Here is an 11,611-nt window from a genome sequence, read left to right as displayed (position 1 = left end):
ATTTTGATTGTTCATTTTTGCATGTTCATGATTTGTTCATATTTTCCTTTATTTTATTGTTGAAACCAAGGTATAAATTATGCCCCATCTTGGAGTTTTCGTTTCTAGCCAAACTTATATAGCCAGAGTGCATATCCTGTGGAGACTTAGCATGTTCTCAATACCTATCAAAGTGTGCTAAGATGAATTTTAATGAGTTATACTCCTTTAAGATCCTTCAATTGATTTACTTCTAAAAATAAAGCTATAATGATTAGATAGTTAATAAAATTAATTTTTTAATAAACAATTTAAAATATAACAAACATATTAGCCATTGTGCAATTTGCCAAAATGGAATATTAGAGTGTTGTGTCTATAAGCCATTTGCTTATCTAGATGCTATTTTAGTTTTAAGTTGTACCTTTGTTACATGATTGCTAACAATGCATCTTAATGTCAATTACGAAGGGAAAAAATAAAAGAGTGCCCTTTATTTTCATTATCGTCAACAAGATGTTTTATGTTGAAAAAAATTCAAAACAACACCCTAAATTTTCTTCCCAAATTACCTTCTTAACTCGACTTGTCTAACACTGCTGTAGCAGTTTATGGCCAAAAACTTTTACAATGTGGAGCACTTTTGACTAATATCAGTTTTTACAAACATTGAAGTTATTTTGACCAACGTCGAAGCAAAGGTGACGGCGTTGGAGTAGTTTTGACAACATTGAAGCAGTTTTAACCAATGTTTGAGCAATTTTGATCGATATTAAGACAACTTAACCAATGTCGAAGCAATTTTTGTTAATTTCGGAGAAGTTTTAGCCAAAGCTGCTATGACAATATTGGACTACTCTAGTAATGAAAAATTAGATTGGAGCGCTCTTTTGATATTTTTTCAGCATGGGGCATCAAATGATAATTAAAATAAGGGGCACCCTATTGTGTTTTGCCCAATTATTAATAAAAATTATAAATATAAACTAATTATTTAACCCCTCACTTGATGATCCCATCCTCTTGTATGTCATTCGTGAATTACAATTGTGTATCCTCTTGTGATCTTAGAAGCTGCTCCTACCAATATCAGAATCACAATCTCGCATCCTCTCACGATCTCAAAGATGTTGCGCTTACCAATAACATGGGATAGGGAAGAAGAATAAAGACTAAGGCTCCATTTGTTTCACATAAAATATTTTCAGAGTGTTGTAGTGTTTATGGAAAATCACTATGAATGAGAAAATGTGGGCATTTTGGGAAGAATGCAATATCCTCTGGAAATGATGTTTACCTTTATGTCACAATATATGATATGGTAGAACTAATATATATGTTTCGTTTTTGTTTGGTTATGCCTATACTAGTTCTGATCATTGCAATCATTTGTTCTTTCTGTTTTTTCTTATTTATATCATAAGTGACAGACTTCAAGGAAATGTTCTTTAAAAACTTGGCTGTTGCTAATTGGAAGGAAACCTTTATCAAAATACCTATGTAATCTAGATGATGAAGTTGTTTGCAGATTTAGATCATGTATTTCTCAGTTACTGTTTAGCATAATTATGGCATCTTTATTTGTTGTAATAAATCACAACCAACACCATCTCATGCTTTGACTCATTTGTTTGGTGTATGGTTTTAGAATATACTTTCTGGTATAATATGCTATACCTGCATCTGCATTATGGATGCGACTTGCTATAATGTGTATTCTAATGGAGATTTCTCTTGTTTAATATTTTGAAATTTGTTATTTATGATGATATAATAGGGGATAGAGTCCAATGACGTAGAAAGATCCATATGGCTGACTCCACCTAGTGGGATACGATTTGGTTGTTATTGTTATTTATGATTATAACTTTTTGAATTATATTTTCTGTGAATTGGTGCTGAGCTACTGTATCTCAGTATATTTAGAAGAATAATTGTTAACTGTCAATTTACATTTCTTGTTCCTATGCCAATCCCAGGAAATTGTATATAAAACTTCTCGTTCTTATAAATCACTTACCATTTATCTCAATGCAAGTGTAATCCATAAGCTTTGTCGTACTATATTTTAATCTTTTAAAATTGCTCTATGCATATATTTCAATAGGCAAAGCAAGAAAAATTGAAGGAATATCAGGCAGCGGCAAGGCGTCTTGATAATGCTCGCCTTGTGAGTACAATCTGCTAATGTTTGTTGCTCCATCAAATGAATTTATTTTTATCACAGTATCTATAAGATTTATTTATGTGGACTTTATTAAGAGTTAATTCTACAAATGGATTTTGAATGATGAATGTCGTATATTTCAAATACACAAGCTTAAAATCCTTAAGCCTTTGAGTTATTTGCCTTAATTGACATGTAGATGCTCACAAGAAGAGATTGATGGGAGAAACCTGTATGTTTATAGTGTTTTTTACTAATGACATCTCCAAGAATATTGATCTATTTTTCTTTGTAGAATCATTGACTAACATGGAGCTCATAGTTCAAAATATCTAAATTTCAAATACAAAGATATCATCACAGTACATTTTAGTGCAGTCTACATTGAGATAGTTGTAGCTTATTAGATTGTCATTTAACATGCAAACTTCTCCTACATACGCAAGTCATATCAGGGTATTGTCGCTTCTCATATGGATGTTTGGATTCACTTTAGTGTGAGTACTGTTTTCGTGGATATCCATAATGATGTCTGATTTAGAATGCTTGTTGGAAGTAGTATTTTGTTGTAAAACTAGAATTTTTTTTGGCAACTTGCCCCATTCAAACCTGGCCCATTCAGACTGTATCTGTTGGTGAACCATGGGGCCAATGTGAAATTATCCTCCTCTTGGGCAAGGTTTACTAGGATAGTATTCCTCCTGTACGATCTTTTGGATTCTTCATATACTAGTTAATACATGCAAATTGTTAACTGTATTTACTGTATTAAGTCATCTTATTATTTTGTTGTTTGATGAAAACTAACTGTATTTTGCTGATGGAGATAATTCCTGTGAATACTAGTACACTTATTTTTCTTTACTGATTTCCATTTGAGCTGTTATGTATTACATTATTACACATGCTAAATTTGCATGTCCAAATATTGCCTGTAGACCTTGTGGAGGTACATCAAAGTTGACAATGAGATCCGAACACCTGTAAACAAGGATGAAATTGTAGCTGAGGTACAACAAATTTAACTCACTTTATTGTGTTTATATCACTTGTTTGTGTGTATATTCTTCATATCTGTGCATATCCATGTGATCCATGCTAGTGCACACATCTGGAAATCAGCACACTGCAAAGTTCCTTTGGGTCGAATGTGTGCATATACACTAGTTTCTGTTAGGAAGAATGATAGTTATTACCCATTGATTCTGCTAGATATTCTTCACATGCTAAAGTAAAATGCCGGGTACTCAATTTGTTGTCTGTTGCAAAGATGAAGTTCATGTCTTAGCGGCCAATCCTATCAGTATGCATTTTATAATGCCAGCTCAAAAGTGTCTAAACTCGTGTGGTTCTACAAATGTGAATCTAGAAATGTGAATGACCTTGTTGAAATTCTGAAAGGAAACTATTCTCAACTTACAACGAATCCATGTTCCCCACTGCCTGTGAAATTGTAATTACAAAACGAAATCATAGTTATAAATCCACATGATTGTCCTGGAAGTATTTTGATTTTGTCATATCTACATGGAACAATCACTCTACATGAATTTGTTTTTGTTCCATTATCTGGAGCGAGCATCTAATGCATATATGCAGGTTGCGAGGCAACTTGCTGTGAACATCCATCCTGACAACCTACACCTACCATCCCCACTCTCATCCCTGGGGTAAGCACGAAGTGCCCCTGCGCCTTCCCAGGGAAATACCCCGCCCAGAAGGAAGGCTTCAATGGACTTTAAATATCAAGATTCACCGGAAATGAATTCTCTTTGCGGCCTCCTTAAACAGACGATTATTAAGAAATTCTCTGACTTGTCGTGGAACAACCATGAGCCTTCCAAGTATTTCATAGATTTTGCATTTTTCAGTGTTTTATTTAACTCTAAGTGGGGTAATTTTTCATTCAATTGTGATTTATGTTTTATCCAAGAAAGCATCCTTGAATATGCCATCTAGTGGAATTTGCCTTGATGGACTCCCTATTCTGCTTCTGAGGCCAACAGATTGTGAATCATATTATGAATATACTGCACTTGCACTTGGAATTTGTGGATTTCATCTTATTTGTTGTGCATATTGCTATATCTGCATGTCAGGGGAACATTTTGTCATCTTATTTGTGTTTAGACCGTGTCTGACTTAATCTATTTGTGTTTTCGGATTTATTTTGATTTTGATGGTTCATGAAAAGTTTTCATAAGGTGAGTAAGTAGTGGATTAGATCACAAGAATTGAATACTTGACTTATAAAAAAATATATATATAATAAATAAAAAATTTTATATGATAAGGTAGAAGGATAAATAGATAAGAAATTTTTTTAAGGTTTGAATTTAGGGTTCAGAAATAAGATTTTATCTAAATCTTATTTTTAATTTTTACATAAAAAATGAAAATTAAAAAAAAAATTTAACACATGTATTTTCCATGAATGGATGTTCAGTAATAATTCTCTCTCTGTATAATTATTTTTAAATGCTAAATCAATCGCTTGTCTCACTAAATGTTTGAGAATGATTTATTTGGATTCCTGCGTTGACAATATGTAAGACCGTGCAGCCACCTAGCAAAATCCCACAAGTCGCCAAATTTTTCTTATTTTTAAAAAAGTCAACTTTTCATATTAGTCTTTTAATAAATGTCAACCACTGACAAAAAACAAAGAAGTCATGTGCTATTAACATTTTGTCAACTGTACAATAATTATATGGTAACTTTTATTCATTCACATTTAGCAAACGAAAATGTAGTAATAAGTCTATAATTTAACTAGAGAGGCGAATGTTGAATATTTCTTTATTAAGAACTCAATTTTTTTTAATTTAATAATGACTAATATGTCAAGAAAAATGATAGACGGCATGAAATCCCAGTATGATACACACAAAGCATGAATCCCACCTCTATGCCTTGTGTGTGTCATGTTTGGATTTCATACTGTATTTTCATACATTCTATCATTGCTCGTAATTCATATAATTTATTAATATTTATAACATAATTCAACAATATTTATCATAAAATTTAATAGCTTTGATATTTGATAAATAAAATAGAATCAAAGGAATTGACTAGTCCAAAGTGAAAGATTTGACTATGACCAAATATATTTTTATCAATAAAATGGTGTGGTGAAGTGAAAAAATCATCTTCTAAAAGTTATCCATTCTTTGTTATTTGAAACTTTTATTCCATCCAAATTTTGAATAGATCTATAATCATTTATTTTATCAATAGACTACTTTCTCAAACACTATACTTTGAGTCTTTTTATTTTCATCTTTATCAATAACATTCTTAGTATGGACATTTACATACATTTAGTTGTGTAAATCATTCATTTGCCTCATCATGAATGCCACAAACTTTTTACTCAATCTATTATATGTGCATTTATGGGATATAATACTAATCACAAGGGCTTTATGATTGAACACCGACTGACTCCCGAGCCTGAGTGGTGTAGGGTCACTTTGACAATAGAATGGGGTAAATAGCATAATCACTTTTTCATCGTTCTTTTTCTTTTCTATCAAAGTTAGTTAAAATACATAGTAGAATAATAAATAAAATAAGATAATAAGGAACACCAAGTTTAACGTGGTTTAGCAACCCTGAGTCCCTACTCCAAATCGTGAGCACTAGTGTTTTCTCCTTTCTGAAAATCAGGATGCATTTGGTTCAAGTTATAATACATAACTTTGATTATGTGATTATTAGGTAATCATATAATCAAGATTATGAGGTATAATATCGTTTGATTCAATTTATTTTTAGAATAAATTAAATTAATAATATTAATAATAATATTATTAATGATGATAATAAATTGATAATATATATAATAATTATAATTTATTTATATTTTAAATTTAAAAAATATATATATAGATTAATAAAATAATTTGTTAAAATAATTATTTTAATAAAATAATTCATTAAATTAATAAATATAATTTTTTTAATTTTATTTTTTAAAATTTAAAATAAATTTATATACATTTTAATAAATTAATTCATTAAAATAATTATTTTAATAAAATAATTCATTAAAATGATTATTTTAATATAATAATTCATTAAATTAATAAATATAATTTATTAAGTTTATTTTTTAAATTTAAAATAAATATATATTTTTAATAAAATAATTCATTAAAATAATTTATTAAATTAATAAAATAATTTATTAATTTTATTTTTTAAAATTTAAAATAAATTATCTCTTTTAATTTTATAAGTATTTAAATTAAAATTTATTGAATTAATTAACTCGGTTTCAATTAGATTTCACGGTACAGTTCAATTAACTTAGTTTTAAAATCGAAGGATAATTATGAAAAAAACTTTCATTAACCTTTAGAATAGTAGAAATCTTAGGCTGCCAAGGTAATCACATTCTTGGATTATAACCAAATGGAAAAAAAAAGAACTCTTCAATGCACAAAGTGGTCATGGTTGCGGTGCCCACCACAAATAGGCCGTGGTTGATGTTGTCTCCATAAAATTTCTAGCTTTTCATTTTTGGATGAACCACAACCGTAGTGCCTACCATGGGCAAGTCATGGTTCTTGCTTGTTCCTATAGACATATTAAGTCTTGTACTCATGAGTATCCTGAATATACCTAAAAAGCAAATCAGAACATCAAATTGTAAAACAAAGGAACAATTGAAAAATTAAAATGTATAATAAACTTGAGTTACTTCCCAAGAAGCGTTTATTTTATATTATAAACTTGACCCTTATCATTCTCAATCTGGAGCGCATGATTTGAGAAAGTTGTACTTCCTTCCTTTCTTAATAGGTTCATTAAGAGAGTATCCCTAATCTTCGGGAGTATGGTACAATGGCAAAACACTTCCGCAATTAATTGCGGATTTATTTTCTCTAGTGAGAAGAAAATCCTAGAATGTTGGCTGCGAAGCAACACATCATTCACACTTTCCGATTTATCCTGATGATCAATAGAAAATTTTTTTAGAGCGAAACCTATCATTTCTTGAATTAATCAGTTCAAAGAGCTGAATAGATTACTAAAAGAATTTAATTTAAAAGAATATCTCTTAAACCTTACTTATGCAGTAACATGATCCTTGTTAACTAGTCTTAGTTCTCTGTGATCGTTAAATCTTGCTCGTGTAGGAATAATATACTTATTAACTTTGGTGTCATCATCTCTGGATCCTTCATCAAATATGCTCGACTTCAAAAATATTCAAATTATATTTTATCATATTTTTTATCCTAAAATACCTTTATACAATATATACTAATCAGAATAAAATTATTATAGTTCAAACTGTTTCAACTTAACCTGCACATGGAAATTTCAACCGCAGAAAATCTAGTAAATCAAAAGCACGAATGATTAGTCAGAGTTGCGACTTATGTTTAATGAAATGTAGCTAAAGGCTGGCCCACAAATGCCAGAGGCAGAAGATGAGAAGAAACTTGCAAAATATTCCAACAAGAGATCTCTTTTTGTCGTAGTGTGAGAGGATCCCATCTGATTTCTGAAATTGTAATAAAAAATATTATATAAAAATCAATTAAAATGTCAGCAATATCTACTGAGTCGTACGGTTTGAAAAAGATAACGGTGGACAAAATCTTGGAATCGGATCGACTGCACTGATGGGAACACGGTTTAAGATTTAAGCCTTTTTTCCTTGACCACGTAATGAGGCTTGAAGTTGCCGTGGAAAAGGACCTTGATAGTTTTTACTTTTTGACTTCTCAAAAAAAAAAAAAAAAAAAATTATAAATTTACCGCAAGCTTTTATTGCTACCAACTCGGGAGGTAGGGGAGCTCACGTGCCCAAAAAAATCTTTAAATTTCGGCCCTTTATTTTTTTTTCTTCTGAATTTACTGGAAAACAGGAAAGGTTTGGTGAAAGAAAATGAATGTGAGGACTGAGGATTGTCTACGACGAATAGTTGCAATGAAGAAAAATATTACGGCGCACACCTTCGGTCTCCCCATCACACGCGCGCGGCGTAGACTACTGTTTTAAGTTGCGCAGGGAAAGGGCATGCTCTGTTTCCTTGCTGTTCTTGTTCTAGATTCAGATGTTGGATGCCCCTCGAGCATAGATTTTCTTTTTTTTATATATTTATTATCATCACGAAGAACAACTCCTTTTTGGCCACTGATTTTTTTTTCCATTGTTTGTTTGTGAATTATCTGTTGGGGATATATATAGAGGTATTGCTGCTGCTGCTGTGATCTTGTTAGCAGCGATTTTACAAAGGCAAGGGCGTTGAATCGAGAGGGAGCACATTCGAGCTCTTCAGTCTTTTCTTAATTTTGCCCATTCACGCAAAAGTTTTTCCTGCGTTTAGGATCGATCCGCTGTCCAGGTTGGTAGGAGAGATGGGAGCCTTGTAGCTTTTGTTGAGATCAAGTTGAAAGAGATTCGCCTTCCTTTGATATTTACTTACAAGATCCAGAAACACAGATTAACCTAAGAACAAAAAGATGTTATTATGATAGATTTCTTCAGAAATTCAATTTCAATGTTTTCTTCCTGCAGGCACCAAAAGCTGATTGGCTTAATTCCCTAATCATGCCTTGTTTCTCTTGCTTATTTAGAAAGAAAAGTTCGTCCCAGAGGCATCCAAGTTTTCAAGGTAATCCAGTTCTTTGGTCGTATGATTTGGCCGCTTCCACAAGCACAAAGCACTGATCGAGCTGGTGCTGGTATTGGTATTGATTGCAGAACTAGCTGGCGTGGAAGATGTAAAGATATACTCCTACAATGAACTGAGACAAGCTACTCAAGATTTTAGTCTCGCCAATAAAATTGGTGAAGGTGGTTTTGGTTATGTATTCAAGGTACTCACCCAACCTTCATATGTAATTGCCATAAGCAAAAAAGAAAGATCATCATATTCTTGATCTACTTATGCAGGGAAAGCTTAAAGATGGATTGGTTGTTGCCATAAAGGTGCTCTCCAGTGAGTCCAAACAGGGAGTGCAGGAGTTCCTGAATGAGCTTAAAACAATAGCCAATGTTGTTCATGAGAATTTGGTTAGAATCTATGGCTGCTGTGTGGAAGAAGATTACAGAATCCTAGTGTACAATTATGTTGAAAATAACAGCCTAGCACAGACACTTCTTGGTATTTTTCAACTTCCAACTAGATACTTAAATCTATTTTTTTTTTCGTGCAACACACAGACAGTGGATTAACTTTTGTTGAATTCCTTTTGGGGATTTTACTTAACTTCTAGGTAGGGGTCACAGTAACATTCAATTCACTTGGAGGACTAGATACAATATATGCATTGGGGTTGCTCGTGGCTTGGCATTTCTACACTACGAAGCCAAACCTCCTATCGTGCACCGAGATATAAAGGCCAGTAACATTCTTCTTGATAAGAATCTGATTCCCAAAATCTCAGACTTCGGTTTGGCTAGGCTCATGCCCGAAAATGTGACCCATGTCAGCACTCGGGTTGCAGGGACAATGTGAGTCTAAGATCCTTGTTCTTGTTTATCTACTATTGTGCTTCCACTCACATATGAATTGCGACTATTAATTCATTTGTTCTTGACATCTTTGGTTTTGCTTCACAACAGCAGTGGTATTGAGCTGTTAAACTAAATTGTGCAGCAAACATTGTAATTCATACTATTTGGTTTTGGTTTCAATGGTGATAGTTTTGCATATAACATGGCCTGCTTATATGATTGACTTACAGAGGTTTAAGCCCTGTTCTCATTTCTCAAGATTTCTGTAGTAATTCTTTTCTTCTTCCTGATGAAGATCAAACATCTTGTGAAAAACTATATTTCATCATCCATCAAAAGGTTAATGACAAAAACTTTGTTGTTATTTCTACAATGTCTGTTTCTATTTTTTTTAGAAAAAGAAGATTGAAAATGAAGAAATTTCACAAACCAAATTGACTTTTCTTTTACTTCTTAGCTAGCGTCCTCAGTTAAACCAACTTTCCTTCCTTGCTGACTTTCAATTCGATGTGATTTATAGTGGCTACTTGGCACCTGAGTATGCATTACGAGGGCAGTTGACAAGGAGAGCAGATGTTTACAGCTTTGGTGTTCTTCTATTAGAAATAGTTAGTGGAAGTTCTAATGTAAATACAAGATTGCCATATGAAGATCAATTTCTTCTTGAAAGGGTACGGCATTTCTTCATGTTTGATCTATTATATATGCTTCTAACTTCAGTGTATTTCTGTACACGTTCTCCTTTTTAATCTTGTGCCCTTTGATTTCACTGTGATGTTTCACATATATTTTTTAACTTACATTCAAATAGTTAGCACATAGCAACTGAGCACCTTAAGCCACTGCTTAGATTCTATCGAAATGATCAATCAAATATTCAAATCTTCTGTGAAGTGCTAATTTTCTCTTAAAGATACTAAAGTTGATGCTTCTTGTTCTGTTATTGCCAGACATGGGCACTGTATGAGCGTGGAGAGCTGCTGCAGATTGTAGACACCTTCCTTGCCAATAACTTTGACGTCGAAGAGGCAGACCGGTTCTTGAAAGTTGGCTTGTTGTGCACACAAGACAACCCCAAATTGCGTCCGCCAATGCCAGCAGTTGTCATGATGCTGCTCGGCGACAGGGAAGTCAACCAGAAGATCAATAAGCCTGGCCTGATATCAGACTTCATGGAGCTGAAAGTTAGGCATCAGAATGTAAATACTCTTGCTTCAGATTCCGGTGCATCATCATCTATTACCACAAACAATTCGGCCTTCACTTCTGCAGTAGATCATGTCTGAGCTGAGGCAAACAACTTCATTCTATTACAACAACCATGTTTTGCTCTAAGAAAAAGATCATATTGCTAGGAGAGGATTTCTCTAATTTTCTGCAGTCAAAAGTTCAATTGTATTTGCGATAACCTGTTATCAGAAAATTAAGGAAATTCAGATGAATAAATCTTGTTTTTGTTGAGTGCAATGGAGGTTAAAGCCCTACAGCTTCCTTATAGATACATGAACAAGCTCTGTAATGTAACCAGGCCCCATTTGCTGTCTTTAGTGCAGTACTTGTTTGTTGTCTTTGAATATGTACATAGCATCTTAACATTTTGTCTCATTCTATTCTCTATCAAGTATTAGTACAGCTGAGAGTATTTCAACTTAGGTCTTGATCTTTAGGGTCGCTTGTGAGGCCATATATAAGGTGACTAAGAGGTTGTTAGTTTAATTGATTGGACCTAGTTTGGTTCAGTCAATTGAAAGTTGGCTCTAGTCAAATAGGTTCAGGGGTGACTGAAGGATTCGAGAAATACAATATTTTTATTTAAGTTTTAGTTGACTAATTGATCCAGTCGACTAGAAATACCATTTTGTCAATTGTGAATCAACATTTAATCCAATCAACTGAAAGCATATGTGCTACAATGAGAATAGATCAGGAGAATATAACTTTGCCATTCAAACATCTTTATCTTGACTGAGACAAATTAAGACATC

General features: G+C 32.7%; 1 protein-coding gene and 1 long non-coding RNA gene across 4 annotated transcripts; both read left to right on the top strand.

Annotated features, from left to right (window-relative positions):
- The first annotated feature begins 2,084 nt into the window (after window positions 1-2,084).
- Window positions 2,085-3,816, top strand: LOC141832829 (uncharacterized). Its single transcript, XR_012602154.1, has 3 exons — window positions 2,085-2,149; window positions 3,085-3,156; window positions 3,746-3,816. It is a non-coding gene; the product is annotated as an uncharacterized LOC141832829 (long non-coding RNA).
- A 4,292-nt stretch (window positions 3,817-8,108) lies between these two features.
- On the top strand, window positions 8,109-11,123 carry LOC141832983 (cold-responsive protein kinase 1-like). Of its 3 annotated transcripts, XM_074720350.1 has the most exons (8): window positions 8,109-8,165; window positions 8,355-8,511; window positions 8,685-8,781; window positions 8,871-8,986; window positions 9,063-9,273; window positions 9,386-9,623; window positions 10,147-10,297; window positions 10,577-11,123. In XM_074720350.1, exons 3-8 carry the CDS (start codon window positions 8,718-8,720, stop codon window positions 10,910-10,912), a joined length of 1,116 nt encoding a protein of 371 aa, XP_074576451.1. In that variant the 5' UTR covers window positions 8,109-8,165; window positions 8,355-8,511; window positions 8,685-8,717; the 3' UTR covers window positions 10,913-11,123. The 3 variants fall into 3 exon arrangements, with proteins under 3 accessions (XP_074576451.1, XP_074576449.1, XP_074576450.1); XM_074720348.1 differs by having other exon boundaries at window positions 8,130-8,511; XM_074720349.1 differs by having other exon boundaries at window positions 8,130-8,555.
- Window positions 11,124-11,611: the final 488 nt, after the last annotated feature.

This window comes from Curcuma longa, chromosome 8 (genome assembly GCF_044706935.1).
Source record: "Curcuma longa cultivar G26 ecotype Majalengka, Jawa Barat chromosome 8, ITB_CL_G26_1.1, whole genome shotgun sequence".
Taxonomy (NCBI): Eukaryota; Viridiplantae; Streptophyta; class Magnoliopsida; order Zingiberales; family Zingiberaceae; genus Curcuma; species Curcuma longa.
This window is presented reverse-complemented; position numbering and strand designations above follow the sequence as displayed.